Source organism: Magallana gigas, chromosome 4 (genome assembly GCF_963853765.1).
Source record: "Magallana gigas chromosome 4, xbMagGiga1.1, whole genome shotgun sequence".
In the NCBI taxonomy this organism is placed as follows: domain Eukaryota; kingdom Metazoa; phylum Mollusca; class Bivalvia; order Ostreida; family Ostreidae; genus Magallana; species Magallana gigas.
Window position 1 is genome coordinate 51,665,839 of NC_088856.1, and position 17,490 is coordinate 51,683,328.

A 17,490-nucleotide genomic window follows, 5' to 3' on the forward strand; every position below is an offset into this window, starting at 1 on the left:
GGAACATTTGAAAAGCTTTGTACTCTTAAAATTTTTTTTTCAAATTTTTCACCCCTGTGATTCATATTTCAATTTACCAAAAGGACCTCAAAACAGGCTCTTTTATATTGTTGCCTGGGTGCTCTCACCTTATGCATCTTTTCTTTTCTTTTAGAGTTAAAATTTAACACAATCTTATCAAACTTGTTAAGTTTGTTGCATTAATTATGCATGTTCAAAGGTTAAGAAGGCTTGGGGGGGGGGGGGGGGGCTCAACAATTAATCCAATCACACCAATACAAGTTCCTTAAAGTTTTAGGGATGATTTCACAGCCTTCAATTATTATTAAGTCAAGAAAAATTCCAAATATTTTAGCTTTAATATTTGAACACTTTTCTTTATCGTTATACAAAGCTTTTCATCTCAGGAAGATCGATAAAGTCTACAAATGGCCTTGACTTTCCAGCCTTTCTAAACAGATAAAGTGGTTACAATACAATAATCAAGCACCCACAGCTGAAGCCTGGGCTACGCTTTCCTAATGAACTTTCAACAAAGTCACGTAAATATTTTCAATCTCTTGAAATGATCCTTAACAATTTTTTAAAAATATAAAACCATTTATTTTCAACTCTTTTCATTTCTATAATTATATTTTACAGCCATTAGGTTTAAACGCATTTATCCGTTTGGACATAAGTCGTAAGTTCTTTTGTAAAACGCAGCTCTGGGGTCTATTTAAAACTCTGATTTGGGATTTCTGCGGTGTGTATTGTGTCCTGTACAGATAGCTCAGTGGTCACTCTGGCCACTTTACAATTCACTGATAAACTTGAACAGGACACTGACCCTGCTACTTATCTAATGATGATACAACCAGGGGCCACCAGAGGGAAATGTAAACCTAACATTACTTGACCATACTAAGAAAGCCTGAGAGAGAGAGAGAGAGAGAGAGAGAGAGAGAGAGAGAGAGAGAGAGAGAGAGAGAAATTTAGTTCAGAGAGATAGAGAGTAGATATAGTTAACAGAGAGAGAGAAATTTAGTTCAGAGAGAGAAAGAGAGAGAGAGGGGATCAACTAGAAATTTACTAGTAGTTCTGAGAGAGACAGAGAGAGTCTAAGTACAATACTTATTCTCTAATTCAGCTTTAGACAGTAACTTACAGTTACGAAGTATTAAGGAAATTATCCTTAGATCTGGTGTAGAGCTTTATAAGGTAGCAGGCTAATGGTTGATAGGATGGATAAACCAAGAGCTGCCTCCATTTTCAGATTGTGACTCTCTGCAAGTCTATGTTACCAGGATTAAGAATAAGACCCAGCCCCACCCCCTTCAAAAAAAATATCAGTAAATAAATTAATGACAATAAGCAGCAGTCCCACGACAGTTTTAAAAGCTGCAGTGTATGTATTCTTGATTTATAAATCTTTGAGCTGTGTGTGATGAATCAATGTTATTTCTTATTTGACTATGACATATATCATTCATTTCAATTTTATCATCTGAATAATTAAATAACTAAAGATTCTTTCTTTAAATTGATCCTCTGATATATTTCTAAAACAGTTATCAACTTAAGTTGATTCTTTCCAATGTCTTTAAAACAATTTTTGTACTAATAATCAATCTAACCAGTTTGGGACAAATCAATATTTTTATTAGTACATAGTTTCTTCTGAATTTGAAACAATACGATTCTATGTCTAATAGCAATTTGCACAATACGTCAAAGCATCAGCTTCTGATCTGTGTATGTCTGGTGTTCAAAACCAACTGGGACTTCTTACAATGTTTACCTTTCTAAATTTTTCTACATATCTGTATTTTAAGATTGAACTGTATAGTTCGAAAATTTCTCAAGGTTTCAGAATTCTCATTATTTCAATTTTATATTGAGTGATTTTTTTATTAATAAGTACACTGTGGGAGCCCACATGTTATCATATTGAGTAACAAACAGAAAACCAGTGGGCTCCAACATTGGTAATACACATAAAACCTGTGGGCTCCAACATTGGTAATACACAGAAAACCAGTGGGCTCCAACATTGGTCATACACATAAAACCTGTGGGCTCCAACATTGGTCATACACATAAAACCTGTGGGCTCCAACATTGGTTCATTTGCTGTAGATGTTTTTTCTTCTCTTGCTCTCTGTTTACAAACCTGAATAATTTACCGATATATTTTATGATGTTTTTCTTTTACCTCCTCTGGTTTACAAACCTGAATTATTTTCTGGAGAACATGAGCCTGCACAACGACTGGATGCTTGGCGCTGACCCCATACAGATTCACCACCATCTCCACAGACTTTTCAGCAAAGGGGACAAAGTTCATGGTCACCCAGTCCACCTGAATAAGGTCAAGGTCAAAGATCATACAAATTCTATACAGCAAAAAACATTTCAGTGTAATGGCCAGTCTTTAGAAAACTTGATGGCCTTGACCATGCATCTTTATACTTCATTGTCCTCCTTAAGAAAACAAACTCGAGACAAATATATAGGAATTTTCAAAATGCTGTATTCTAGGTTATTTTTCTCCCCATTTTATTTTCGCCCTGCTACACTTGCAAATTTCAAAGCTGAAATATATCATTGATTTGTTCATTAGTAAATAATAGTCAATATATGAAATAATCATATTTATAATTCTAAGAAAGATTTTTTTCAAATTCAAGATCTTTAATTTGTTTGGGTGCATTCATGTATAATGATGTAACTATTCATGAAGTCACTGCATTGAAAGTAAAATAACTTGTTACATCATTGACAACAATATACTGGTGACATTCGATAGCTTCAAGGGACCTAAATAATTTAAAAGAACAGTTCTATTAAAGGATCAATAGAAGGGGTACCAGCAGAGATTGTAAGTCAAATAAAAACTGGAAATATTTTCTCCAACTGAAATTAAAAATTTATAATAAATGTGTATAACATTGTTGCGCAAAGTTCGTGTTTACAGTTTTCATGTAACTCACTCACAGACTTCGTTTAAACATTAATCTCAGAACTTGCATTATCTTGAGTATATAAATTATTAATCAGCTCCTATATCATCTTTACAATAGGCCTTCAATTCAAGATGACACATTTAAAATAAATAGGAATTTTCAAGAAGTTTTACAGTATCAAAAATCAGTGTCACGCTAAAGGCAGGGTGTTGTAAAAAATAACCAATAAATGCTACTTAATTCACACTTGTATAAATCAACCAATTCACCCTTGTAAAGAAACATGGGAGTTGTGTCACCTATAAAAGTAGACTGCCAAAAAACCCAGTCACGCTAGCCCCGGGCATTTACCAGGTATATAGCTACCCTGGCAATGTCCTCATGAAGTTAATTATATGCTTGATTGATGACTTTTATACCAGTTATCAACCAACGCTTTCAGATACCAAGAGTAAAAAACAATGATCAAATGTATATAAGCGTACCCCAATTTTACTTTGAGAGATCAAGAATTTTAAAAGAGCCAAATATTTTTTGAATGATACAATTTTTAGCGATTTGAAGGAGCTTGGCTGGTATAATGCCTACTGATGACGTTCATTACAAAGAAAAGATGACAACCTGATTTGAAATATTCATTCAGTTGGGAAGAGATTGTCTATTTCTCTTTCAAAACGTTACATTTAAACTTCTCTTGTATATATTACAATAGAAGCTGATCATTTCTTCAGACAAAATTACACATCTCTTGAATCTAGTTCTTTGCCAAGTTAAAATTAAAAGAGAAAAAAAGAGAAATTAATCAGATCGTGACTTCTGTCTAAGAGATCAATAACTGTAAATTCCTCGTTGCAACGCAAGGAATAAATATCCAAATAAAAGCACTTCAGTATAAATCCATACTATCTTAGGTTCCTTTCACTAAAGTTACAGCCTTTTAGGGCATATTATTAATTTTATTTAGAAGAAGATTTTAAAGATTTGTCTCTAATATATATCCTTATGTAAAAAATTTACCCACCATTGTGGACCTATCCCCTGGGGTCTTGAATTTAATTCACAACTATGTTTCTACACTACCTGAGCATGCTTCCGCAGAAGTTTTAGCTTTTCTAGCCAATTTGTTTAAAAAAAGAAGAGATTTAAAGACTTTTCTCCATATACATGTATCTCCCTTTGTAAATATTTGCCCCCCCCCCCAATGTGTCCCCACCCTACCCCTGGAGACCATGATTTAAACAAAATTAAATCTACCCTTCCTGCTGAGGATGCTTCTACACAAGTCAAAGCTTTTCTGGCTGATCAGTTTCTAATAAGATTTAAGATTTTTCTCAATAAATTTGAGCCCCCCTCCCTCATTATGGCCCCACCTATCCCCACGGATCACGATTTGAACAAAATTGAATCTACTTTACCTGAGAATGCTTCCCCACAAGTTTCAGCTTTTCTGGCAGAGAAGAAGATTTTTAGACTTTTCTCTATATATTCCTATGTAAAAGTTTGACCCTCATTGTGGCCCCACCCTATCTCCTGGGATCATAATTTTAACAAACTTGAATCTACCCTATCTGAAGATAATTCCATAAGTTACAGCTATTCTGGCCAATCAGTTTCTGAGAAGAATTTTTTTCAAAAATACCAACAAATTTTCAATAACTTCTAATTATTCCCCTTGAAAGAGGGTGTAGCCCTTCATTTTAATAAATTTGAATCCTCTTCACCAAATGATGCCTTGTGCCAAAGGACTATATTTGGTATGGTCAAATATCTGTCTCCAATTTTAACCAATAAATAGTGTCGTATGAAAATCAAATCTTCATAAATCATTGTACAGAGGGTGCCAATCACTTTCATCTTGATTTTAGTCATCATTGTTCAGTCGCTGTTTATCTATGACGTCACCTAAATGACCAAAGTCCCGAACTTTTGCATATAAATGAAAATATTGTCATTTTTCCTTTATATTTTGCATTCGTATGTATAGAGCGCAGGTCTGCTCTAGTAGGATTTTAAGATATAATTTTCTTTAAATAAATATCCAAATCATACTAAAAAGTGGTACTTGAGCAAGCCTGCGCTCAATGTTTCCCAGTTGAAAAACCCTTGGAAAACACCCATATCTTGCTACAAAACATCAATTTATCAAAATATGATTATCTTCATGACGTCAATTTTACATTATGACATCACTGTGGAGACAACCTTTTACACACATATTTCCGATATGATTTCAACTATCTCCTACCCTATTTTCAAAGCTTTTTAAAAAACTTTCACTTTGGGGGCAAAAAATGCATAATACCGCAACATAGTCCTTTGGTTGAAATTGGACCTGTGATTCTGGAGAAGATGCCGAAAATACAAAAAGTTTACAAAGAGACAGACAGACTGACCCCGGACAAAAATTGATTGGAAGAGTGTAAGAATGGCCCTATGGGGTGAGACACAGACCTGTGGACCTTTAACAGCCCCAAAGGCTTTTGCCTCCAGCTGACCAAACTTTGGGACCCGGACTCCGAACTCAACAAAGGTCAGCAGCTGGTCAAAGATGTCTGGATACATAGACTGCATGGACTCTGGTCCAGACTGTACAGCCTGTAAAGAAATCACAGCCAATGTGTGAAAAGCTTGTAAAGAAATTAACCAATGAATAAACAGTATAAAGAACAAATAGCCAATGAATGAATTGATTGTAAAGAAATCATCTAATGAATGAAATGTCTGTAATGAACAAATAGCCAATGAGTAAATAGCTTGTTAAAAAAATTCACCAATGAATGAACAGCTGTTAAAGAACAAATAGCCAATGAGTGAACAGCTCATCAAGAAATCAACCAATTATTGGTACATGCAATAACATTGACATACTGATGCTAATATACCTTTATGAGAACCTCCATTGCAGCAAGTGAAGCCTCTTGTAGGGGCGTTGTGGTGACGTCGGGGAAAGATGGGATAATGAAAGGTGACGCGTCGCCATGGACAGGAACACAGAGGGCAGTTTTCAGTACTGATGACAACTTCTGTAAATCGGCTGCCACAAAACGGGTCTTGATGTGTTCAAACAGAGGCGGAAAAGTCTGAATCAGGGCTGTCAGAAAGGCCTGGGAGGGAACGTACACCCCTCGGTCAGGTGCCTTACCCCCGGGGGAAGGGGGCGGCTTGGTGGCACTGGTTCCAATGTTTAACCACACTTTCCATGCAGCTGTCCATAGGGCAAGGTCAAGGTCACTATCTTTACTTGATGACCTTGGCAATGCCTTGCTAGTGTCCTCTGACCTTGACATCACAACCTCAGAAGGAGGCTTCATCAAGGTCAACAGATCATCTGACTTGTCCTTTGGGTCACCGCTCATCTGTAGAATTTCCTGGAAAGACTTCAGTGCAGCCAGAGAGACTTCTGCGTTATTGCACATCGCATTAGTTTCTATGTACTCTAACAGTAGGGACCAGGCCCGAGGAAAATCACCTAGCAAAAAAACAATAGAGTCCAGTCATTAGTGCATTTAGGAGCAGGCCCTGGAAAAATCAATTAGCAACCAAACAAAAGAATAAATTTATTAATACAATCAAGAAAAATTTCTCTTGAATGTAGGTTTTGTGTGATGCAACCTGTTTTTTTTTCAGAGTTAATCATTTTTACTGCTGCTCAGTCTCTCAATGTATATAATTCTGTTTACTTGTTTTTTATCAATTTTATTTCTGTATTTACACACTATTTGATTGACTGAAAAATTGAAATCATATTGTATAAAGAATGTTGCCCATAAGTCGCAAAAAATCAAATTAAAATATACCAATCTATGTAACTGCAATTCAACTCTACTTATTTGATGCCATAATGAAATATTGTACTCTCCAACAATCAACCACACAAACACTTGATACTGAAAAAAAATAATCTAACATTTTCAAAGACAATGCCCAGCTGATTGTTAGAATTTCTGTTAAGCAAGTTTCATTACATCATGTTCCCTGTGTGTGCAATGAACCCCCCCCCCCCCCTCCTCCTAACAGATCAGTGAGAGGGGTCCTTGTCACTGTTCTAAATACTCAGTTGTTTTATACATTTATGTATACTTCAGTACATGGCTCTGCCTAAGGCAGCTGGTTGCTGAACTTTGACCCTATGTCTACTGATTTATGTATCTGTATAATTAATATTAACTGTATAAGATCAGCATACCCAAATCTATGTTCATAAACTCATTTAAATTCTAACACATTCAAATATTATCCAATCATTTCATTATCACTCTTTAGCATAATTCAATTTTAGTACATGTACTAGTATATCATAGTGTAGCATAGTACATGTACTGCAAGTACTGAACTGTGTTAATTACTGTAAATAATCTTGGGACTAAATCTTGAAAGAGCTAGCAGAAAAAACTTGGTACATTAGTATTAAATCTAATTATTGAAAAGGGTATACAAATGATGTAGTGAAAAGGGTACTCTTTTCTGTTCATACTTAACATTTTGACACAACATAATTAACTACTGACTGAGTGAATCTGTTTTTTTACAAATAATCAAGTCAAACAAGATATCTGTGAGCCAATGCTCACTAGTGATACCCCCGCTCTGATGTGAATATGCAAAATAAGCAAAGTCGACATTTAACAGAAAGCTGGCATCCGATTGGTACAGAAATATATCCCACAATATGGCATGCCTAAACAAATAGTGTGTTAAAATTTCAAGCATCTGCGATAAAAAGCTGCTAAGAAATCTTTGAGGAAAATTTGTTTGAAAATTTTGGCTAAAAATAAACAAAGTCGTCATTTAACAGGAAGATGACGTTCGATTGGTACAAAAATATATCCCACGATATGGCATGCCTTAAAAAATACTGTGTTAAAATTTAAAGCATCTGCGATAAATAGCTGCTGAGAAATCTTTGAGGAAAATTTGTTTGAAAATTTTGGCAAAAAATAAACAAAGTCATTATTTAACAGGAAGTTGACGTCTGATTGATACAAAAATATATCCCACGATATGGCATGCCTTAACAAACACTGTGTTAAAATTTCAAGCATCTGCGATAAATAGTTGCTGAGAAATCTTTGACGAAAATTTGTTTGAAAATTTGGTTAAAAAATAAGCAAAGTTGTCATTTAACAGGAAGTTGACGTCCGATTGATACAAAAATATATCCCACGATATGGCATGCCTAAACAAATGGTGTGTTAAAATTTCAAGCATCTCCGATAAATAGTTGCTGAGAATTCTTTGACGAAAATTTGTTTGAAAATTTTGGCAAAAAATAAACAAAGTCGTCATTTAACAGGAAGTTGACGTCTGATTGGTACAAAAATATATCCCACGATATGGCATGCCTTAAAAAATACTGTGTTAAAATTTCAAGCATCTGCGATAAATAGTTGCTGAGAAATCTTTGACGAAAATTTGTTTGAAAATTTTGGTTAAAAAATAAGCAAAGTCGTCATTTAACAGGAAGTTGACGTCTGATTGGTACAAAATTATATCCCACGATATGGCATGCCTTAACAAACACTGTGTTAAAATTTCAAGCATCTGCGATAAATAGTTGCTGAGAAATCTTTGACGAAAATTTGTTTGAAAATTTGGTTAAAAAATAAGCAAAGTTGTCATTTAACAGGAAGTTGACGTCCGATTGATACAAAAATATATCCCACGATATGGCATGCCTAAACAAATGGTGTGTTAAAATTTCAAGCATCTCCGATAAATAGTTGCTGAGAATTCTTTGACGAAAATTTGTTTGAAAATTTTGGCAAAAAATAAACAAAGTCTTCATTTAACAGGAAGTTGACGTCTGATTGGTACAAAAATATATCCCACGATATGGCATGCCTATACAAATACTGTGTTAAAATTTCAAGCATCTGCGATATATAGTTGCTGAGAAATCTTTGACGAAAATTTGTTTGAAAATTTTGGTTAAAAAATAAGCAAAGTTGTCATTTAACAGGAAGTTGACGTCTGATTGGTACAAAATTAAATCCCACGATATGGCATGCCTTAACAAACACTGTGTTAAAATTTCAAGCATCTGCGATAAATAGTTGCTGAGATAAATGCGACAGAAATTTTTGTTACGGACGGACAGACGGACGGACAGACGGACAGACAGACGGACAGACAGACAGACACACAAGGGTAAAACAGTATACCCCCTCTCCTTCGGAGCGGGGGTATAATAATTTGACTGATGCCAAGAAGTATTTTAGCAATGCAAAGTGTTTTAAGAGCCGTTGAACTCTGCACTTAGAAACAGCACAGACTTAGAAGAGCTCACTTGTGATCTCAGTCAGTTCTTTTTGGAAAAATGAGATCAAGATCAAAAGCAAGTTTTATGCCTCCATCATCCATATGATAACTTGTCATCAAAGAAAAATAACTCTTGCCTACATGCTTTTAAATTTCTTGGCTGTACCCAAAGGGAGATTACTTTGACAACCTTTCTGTTAGGTAAATGTAAAACATTTGGCTGTGTATTCTTCTTCACAGTTTTAGTGAAAAGTAGCTTCTGCTAAATCGAGTACATCCCTAAATGCCATTCAGGTTTGTATAAGAACAGATGCATCCAGAAATACGCTAATTCAAATCCATGTTGAAAAATCAATTTCCATCAAATATCATACATCGTCATGCCAAATATAATACATTTACAGAATACAATAAAAAAAATCAGTATCTAAAACATGTATAATTTGCAACAGGACTGAGATACCAATATACTGATTCAACAATATCCAAAACCTGCGACAGTTCTGATGTCTTTAACAACTGTTGCTTTACCGATGGTCTGTAAAACTTTCCTCTTGGCATTGAAGGTGCGAGCGACCCCGGCCAGCGACAGAACACAGGTCTCGGCCCACTGCTTCTCAGCTGTATCCCGCGAGTGGTGGATTAAAATGTTGCCGGTGGCGGCCTCGTCTTTGACATTGGAGGCAGTGCTGGATAATTTTTGTACATTCTCCAGTAGTGGAAACAGCACCTGCCAATGAAACGAGACATAATGAAAAAAAAAAAGGTCAAACAAATGAGACGAAATGATCCAGCAAATAAATTCAACCCTTAAGCCTTCTTTCTCTGTAAATTTTGCAACTATTCCTTCCCCAGTTGAAATCACAATTTTTGAAGGCTTTCATTTAAAGTTTTGAAAAATTAAAAAGTAAACATGCAAACATAAGAAGTTTGACTCAGATCACTAAAACTAAGATTTTTTTACTTGTCATTCTTGCACCGACACAAAATATTTACTTCTTTAAATGAAATTTAATGAAAGTAAATCATCACAAAACTCTGCTGTACATGTGGTGACCTTGACCCGATTCTTTCACTGACCTGCCAGACCACTTTCTTCCAGGTGTTGGTCTGTAGGAGCCCGCCGTGAGCACTGATGGTGGAGAACAGTGTCTGTCCCGCCGACTTCCTGACCGCCGGTCTCTGGTCAACACACAGCTCACCCTGCTTGACGTACAGACTCATCCACAGGGCGTCGAACGGAGGCACCTCACCCCCAGGGACATCACTCCCCGGCTCCCGTGACTGGGCAGCTGCCAACTCGCTCTCGATTCGTTGTCGATTTTGGTAGAAAAAATCAGAAATGTTCCACTGTAAAAAACAATTATCCCACTATAAACATATTTATTTTCAAACTGGTCGAAAAAAAATTTCACTGTTAAAAGAAATGTTTCATTGTTTCAAGAATGAAAAATATTTGGCTGTAATGGCACCCCTGCAACTTAAGTCAAGAGCTCTATTATTGAGCTACCTAGGCCAATATCCAGTGCCCATACTAGCCCCCACTACTACAACTGTAAAATCTTTAACATTAATTTAGTTATTCAGACATTCCAAAGATTAATTTTATCAGTACCAGAAGTCCAATGGCTGTGAGACTTATGTTAAGTTCCCGGTTCTGGAGACCGAATTTTGCTGCCACCTCTACACAGTTTTGTAAGTAAACACAAGGAATGATGGGAAGGTAATCCGTAACAACCAACTGCAGACTCTGAAAGGCCGTCTGAATTAGCTTCTCCCTGAAATAAAAATCAGACAATAACAGCCACCTTCTATGTAGAATAACTAAAATATGCAATGAAATAGTTATATAACAATGCAGGTACACTAACTCAATAGCAATTCAAGGTTGATCTTTAGTAATACATAAACTCCAACAAAAAGATCATTTTATATTACCTACATATATATAACCGAGTAAGTTTGTGACAATTCCTAACTGTTGGTTCTTGGGCTCAGTAACTGACCCTTGGTCAAACAAATGTTTTACTGTGACATGTGCGGCACTTTATAATAACTAATTATCCCAGCCAATTATGAATTGAATTTGTTAGTGTCCTACCTACCACTGAACATTTTTTGAGTTCCTTAAATATGATCTTGTGGAAACCCCAGGAAACTTTGACAAACCTTTGCCATACATGATTGCCAACAGTGAGTAGTGCTTGCTACATTTTATCTTGTTCCCATATTGTGAGTCAACCTATAGCCACCACTATTATGGGCCAGCTGGTTTCTATCTTACCCCTGGTCATTGTTGAGTGCCCCTATGACCCCAAGTATTAGGGGCTAGCTTAGCAGCAATAATGTAGCCCACTCCCGATGTTTTTTTTTTTTGGGGGGGGGGGGGGAGAGGATTTCATCTTACCCCTGGTCATTGTTGAGTGCCCCTATGACCCCAGTATTAGGGGCCAGCTAGTTTCTATCTTACCCCTGATCATTGTTGAGTTGAGTGCCCCTATGACCCCTTGTCTATAGGGCTAGCTGGTTTTTATCTTACCCCTGGTCATTGTTGAGTGTCCCTATGACCCCCCCCCCCCCCCCCCCCCAGTCTATAGGGCTAGCTAGTTTTTATCTTACCCCTGGTCGTTGTTGAGTGCCCCTATGACCCCCAGTATGAGGGGCCAGCCATGCACCAGTTTGTCCCCATTGTTGTGGAGGACCTGAAGGACACACTCTAGCTGTCTCTGTCTGATGTCAGCCTGGGGTATGTACGACAGCTCCTGCAGGGGCCCCAGAATCATCGACTGTAGTTTCTACAAACAGAAGTCACCCAGAATCATCGACTGTAGCTTCTACACAAAGAATACATTAAGAATTATCAACAATAGCTTCTACAAATAGATCATTTAAAATCTTCGAGGTGTATCTATATATGACAATTTACCAAATTTTGATGAAGTTTTGTGATGTATATGACAACTTATCACATTTTAATGGAGTTTTGTGGTGTTTCAACAACTTACCACGTTTTGATGGAGCTCGGTGTCGTATTTGTGACTGAGAGCGGCCTTCACCATTGTGGTCACAGCCTCTGCCCCCCAGCACCGCATGCCCTGGTGTGGGTGTTGACACACCTGGAAGTTCAAAGGTCAAAGGTTAGGGAATTTACAAGGTTAAACATCAAAGCACTTTTTACATTCACCACTGGAATTTAAGACTATTAGTAACAATATGAATTCTACAAAGAAATCAATTCATTGAATAAGGGTTCAGAAACTACCCTACTTTTGGTTTGTTTGTTGTTGTTTTTTTTTTTTATAAATCTACCTTCTATTAGTCTATCTCCATTGCATGTAAATAGTTTTACAATGAAAATAGAATAATATTTGGTCAAGATCTATCTTTGAGATAATAAAAAAGAATAGAGTTGAAGATCAACACTATGCTGTTTTATTTTCATTTTGGAGGTTGGAAATGCTCACACATGAGATGACACAAATAGACAGACGGCATACAGTAAACATAGTACATTTGGCTGTGTATTTTATTTAGCGTTTTTGGCAAAATTCAGCTTCTGCTAAATCAAGTAAACCACCAAATGTTATGCGTAAATATGAATGAATATATAGGTTAAGACATGTCATAAATCAGACCTACGCTAACTTCCTGAAATAAAAAACTGTAATAGAATCAAAAGGTTCTCATTGCTTTACATCATGTAACAGCTGCATCTCATAGCAACACACCTATAATACAAACAGAAATTGTTAATATACACAGCAGATTTATCAACTTATATTTCATTTCATCCGAGAAATTTAAATACCCATGATTGTAGAAAATTATGTTTTAAAAAAAATTATTAATAACTATTATAATGTCACTGTAATATTCAATGATATCTAAAAAGAAAGAAACAACATTGATTTACCCTGGTCTAGTGGAAAGAAGAGACAGATTTTCATTTTTTGAGGCATACATGTATACTGAAGATTCTCAGAGCTGCATCTGCAAGATAACACATAACAAATGAGAAAAATTCTTTAAAAACAGCTGAGTGTAAATATTCCACACTGAGTTCATTTTGGAATCAATAAATGGTGTATTAAATGAGTCAAGTTTCAGATTTGTCAAATACAAAATATGTAAGCTATTACTTTGTACGAACAGTTAAATTAACAGCCTGGGGCATTTAAATTGCAATTTTTAGTATTAATTTTTTTATAGACAAATCATAATTTATTAGAGTTTTTATACCGTCATAATGTATAAATGTCTTGCTATCTATAATCAACATAAAATTATTAAAAAAAACCAAACATTTCTAAAGTTCATTATTCCAATCCAAGAGAATCAAGCAAGTATAAAAAACCATATACATAACAAGAAGGAAAGAAATAACCCAAACAGAAACCTGTAGCTTAATGAATGTCAGTCATTGTCTCTGAGCTAATTACTATAGGATACCTTATAATTAAGTGATACCTGATATGTTATATTAATATATACCTGATCAGTTCTCTTCTGGCAGCTGCATCTTGACCAAATCATCCAAACTATAGACCTTCATCAGAAATAATCTCATCAAGAATGTACCTTAAATCATTAAAGCTGCTAGCTCACACTGAATGATTCAGGAGCTGCCACCATGTTTGATGAAAAGGGGATTCTGGGAAAAAAATGGGGAAATTGTGTGCTCCTTATGTTGGAGTTGCTTTCCTTGCTATACACATCAACCTGAGCCCACCCATCAGTACTGGCTGGTTACAGCACCATCTGTAGTATGAATAGAGGGATGAGCATTATATAAACAATGGAAATACATTGCTGGACCAGGAATCCAACCCGAGACCACTCTAACTCTAATCATGAGCTCTACCACTGAGCTACCCAGGCGCAAATCCATCCATGGTCCATTAATATAGCCCCCATTACTACCTTACTTATACTCAATGGGGAAATCATGGGGCATTTTAATCTTTTGTGAGACTACTAAAGTATGCTGCTAATCTAATAAGCATAAGTTACTTAAGCTTCTGTTATTGCAACGATTATGAATGACTCCACATAAGAAATGATAATAAAGTTAATTAACTATCACTGGGATAACCCAAATCAAATTATAGCTTCAGAAGATAAAATGCAGGTATTTCTTTTTGTTAATAAGCGTCAACAAATTAATTCATCAATGTACTATAAGAAAATAAAGAAATTCATATTTCTTAATTTATCCTTAATTCTTATTCTTAAATGATCGAATCATTCATCATTTAGCATATTGGATTTTGAATTTATCCTCAATTAGACATCATATTGTTAAACTGCAACTTTCTTTGATATTTAAGGTGAAATAACACATCATCACAAAATGGCTGATCTCTGATTGAAACGACATTTTTTTTTATTAAAAGGATTTTATCAGTGGTGATAATTAACTTATTCCATAGACGGGTGGATAAGGTGTCAGGCTTGTGATTAGTACATCCCCAGTCTTGATACTTCAAAGTATTTCTTCCCCCATGGACTTTGAGCTATCAAGAGTTACTTGTATTCATGTTTTCTTTCACCAGACTATAATTATTGCTAATTGAGGCTTAAGATAAATTATTTCAATACCTTTGATAATCGGATTGTGAATTGAAAATTTAATCAAAATAAATTCATTCTATTACTATTTTGTTAAATGATAGTGCAAACTTTTTAAACTAGCTGTAAAGGAATCATTATAAAGGTGTTTTTCGTTATTATTCACCTCTGCGGAACTCAAAATCAGTTCGCTTTATTCGTATTTCATTATATTCGAATTTGTTATAACCGTAAAATTTTGCAAAGATTTGTTAAGAATTTTAACGTGGACTCAAAAAAACTGCTTTATCCGAGAATTTGCTATATACGTGTTCGTCCTAAACGAGTTTTACTGTATTTAGATAACAAATTAAAGGAAAAGTTAGTTAAATTACATAAAAGACCCCCCCCCCCCCCCCCCCCCCGAATCATTTTCTGTCATAAATATAAAAATTATAACTTTGCATGTTCAAAATTATTCATCAATAAGAATTATGGCAATTTTTTTTTCAAAACAAGGGAAATAGGCAATTGTTTCCTAAAAAACCCAATAAAATAGAAGAAGATAAACGCATTAAATGTACAACGCTCTAATGGTCTGAAACTGTGGGTAATCTTTTTCTTAAAACACAGTCATTTAGGTATTCATCTAATTCAATTTACCCGATACTTTAATTGTTTGCATTATTTATCCATTTAGCTGGCCTGTTTCGGTCGGTTATGATTTCGGTAAGGACGAATTATAGTTTCAGATTCCTAATCACTAAGCCCATTTGATCATTTTATTCAAACATTATCTCTAATGACAAAAATCTATGCCATTTACTGCGGGAATCCTCGCATCATATAATATTCTACACCCACGGACTTTAAAAGCCTTCACATACTGGTACTTCTAAATGATTTGAATATTACACAAGATCCTATCAGATGCACATCTCGTAGAGTTAACATGTTTTCCAGGAACACAATGATCTCATAAAAACAACGATATTGAATAATTAACACACCTGTCCAATAAATTTGAATGAAACTAGGTTAGGAAGGAAACATGAAGAACTAGTATGATAATCTGACACTGAGATTTAATCTGTGTGTACGAAATACATGTACAATGAGCTTAATATGAGGTTATAAAATCACTTTATATAGATAGGGTTATTACGGTTTCAAGCTATTTTTGCCAAATCTCATTTTGTCATTTGAAAAAATTTCACCATCACAGATCGCGGAGCTTTGCTGAAAAAGTTGTCCATTATAGCCCTATTTTGAATTTGTGCATGTCAATGGGGTCATATGAGGTGAAACTGATATAAAGCAGGGGGCAAAAATTTCCCTCTTTCTGGTATTCAACATTTATCAGACACCCATCACATTTTCGGGATTCAATAAAAAGATGCATGAAAAAAGCTGGGACAAAATTCAAACAAGAAAATAATTTTGTAATTATATTATTTTTTACATTGCATATTTTCAATATGGATAGAATATTTTATCTAAATCATTATGTTAACATATAATTATCAAAGAACTAATTCCCGTAAATTTATTACATTTGTCTGTGGAATCTATTTAATAGCTTTTTTGGTGAAAAACGGGGCCGCTAAATCAAGTACATCGTCAAATGACTAATATATACGTAGATATTAAATAGGTACATCCAGAAATGCGCCAAATCCAACCCCATTATCTTGTGGAAAAATCATTTTTCGCCAAATACCGCACAAGCGAAATATAACACGTATACTGAGTAATTCACTCAGTCAGACAATAAATTTTCTTTATTTACCTTCATCTAGTTTTCTTAATTGTGATTGTGATGTTGTAACAACACTATAAAACTTAACTACGATATATTGTGGTCATTTTTCATGGAGCGAAGCTGATTCTTTAAGGTTGTATGGGACAATCGTGGATATTAATGTGGATTTATAGTACATTATAATTCTAATACTAGCTTTCACTGGTTTAGAATTTTCAAATTTATGATATTCAACTGAAAAATATGTTTTAAAAATTTTTTAAATCCCTCGCGAGATTCAATCCCATGATTAACAGATTAGTAGTGAACCCTCTAACCCACTGCGCCACACTGTTAGCTAGCAATTGTTGTAAAGAAACTATAAATAAAATTACACTCAATTTCAATGTTTATTTCAATAAATAATACTTCAAACATGGAGGTGTCCCATACCACCTTAACATCCAGTAATATGGTTAAGAAACCAGATATATATTTTACTATACCTCAATGGTCAGACAACTGGTCAAAAATAATTACAGTCAAACTTCGTTATATCTCAAACTAAAAAAATAAGTGGTTGGGACTTACAAATCACTTAGACAGTCATATTTCTCCATAGTATTCAAGATATCAGTGTTCAAGATATTCAACTGTAAATGAATAAATAAATTTTAAAAAATTGTGTCAGTTTGCTGTCAATACTTAATTAAACTTTTACTTTCATTAAACATGGCCCAAAAAATATTAATAAATTGTTTCAGTTAGCTATCATTGCTTGGTCAAACTTATACCCTCATTAAATGAGAGAGTTACTGCTATTACACAGAGGGGAATCCCTTCACGGTGCCAATCTATCTCATGATAGCACCAATTTGAATCTGACCAAGGGCAGAAACCACAGCAATAAAACACAATCTAAAACTCTACAGTGGGAAACCTAAAGACTCAATTGCATACCTCCTGATGTTCATTAACAGACAATTGTGAGGCATGTTT

At 35.0% G+C, this 17,490-nt stretch overlaps 1 protein-coding gene across 3 annotated transcripts in view; it reads right to left on the minus strand.

The window, feature by feature from the left end:
- Positions 1 to 17,490, minus strand: part of LOC105332492 (protein MON2 homolog) — a 129,459-nt gene that overhangs the window by 24,086 nt on the left and 87,883 nt on the right. For all 3 annotated transcript variants that reach the window (XM_066082832.1, XM_066082830.1, XM_066082831.1), the window contains 8 exons: positions 12,209 to 12,319; positions 11,823 to 11,998; positions 10,819 to 10,981; positions 10,284 to 10,553; positions 9,735 to 9,933; positions 5,828 to 6,414; positions 5,397 to 5,540; positions 2,213 to 2,341 (listed from right to left, as the gene is read on the minus strand). In XM_066082832.1, coding sequence (XP_065938904.1) covers positions 2,213 to 2,341; positions 5,397 to 5,540; positions 5,828 to 6,414; positions 9,735 to 9,933; positions 10,284 to 10,553; positions 10,819 to 10,981; positions 11,823 to 11,998; positions 12,209 to 12,319 — 1,779 coding nt within the window. The remainder of the gene's footprint in view (positions 1 to 2,212; positions 2,342 to 5,396; positions 5,541 to 5,827; positions 6,415 to 9,734; positions 9,934 to 10,283; positions 10,554 to 10,818; positions 10,982 to 11,822; positions 11,999 to 12,208; positions 12,320 to 17,490) is intronic.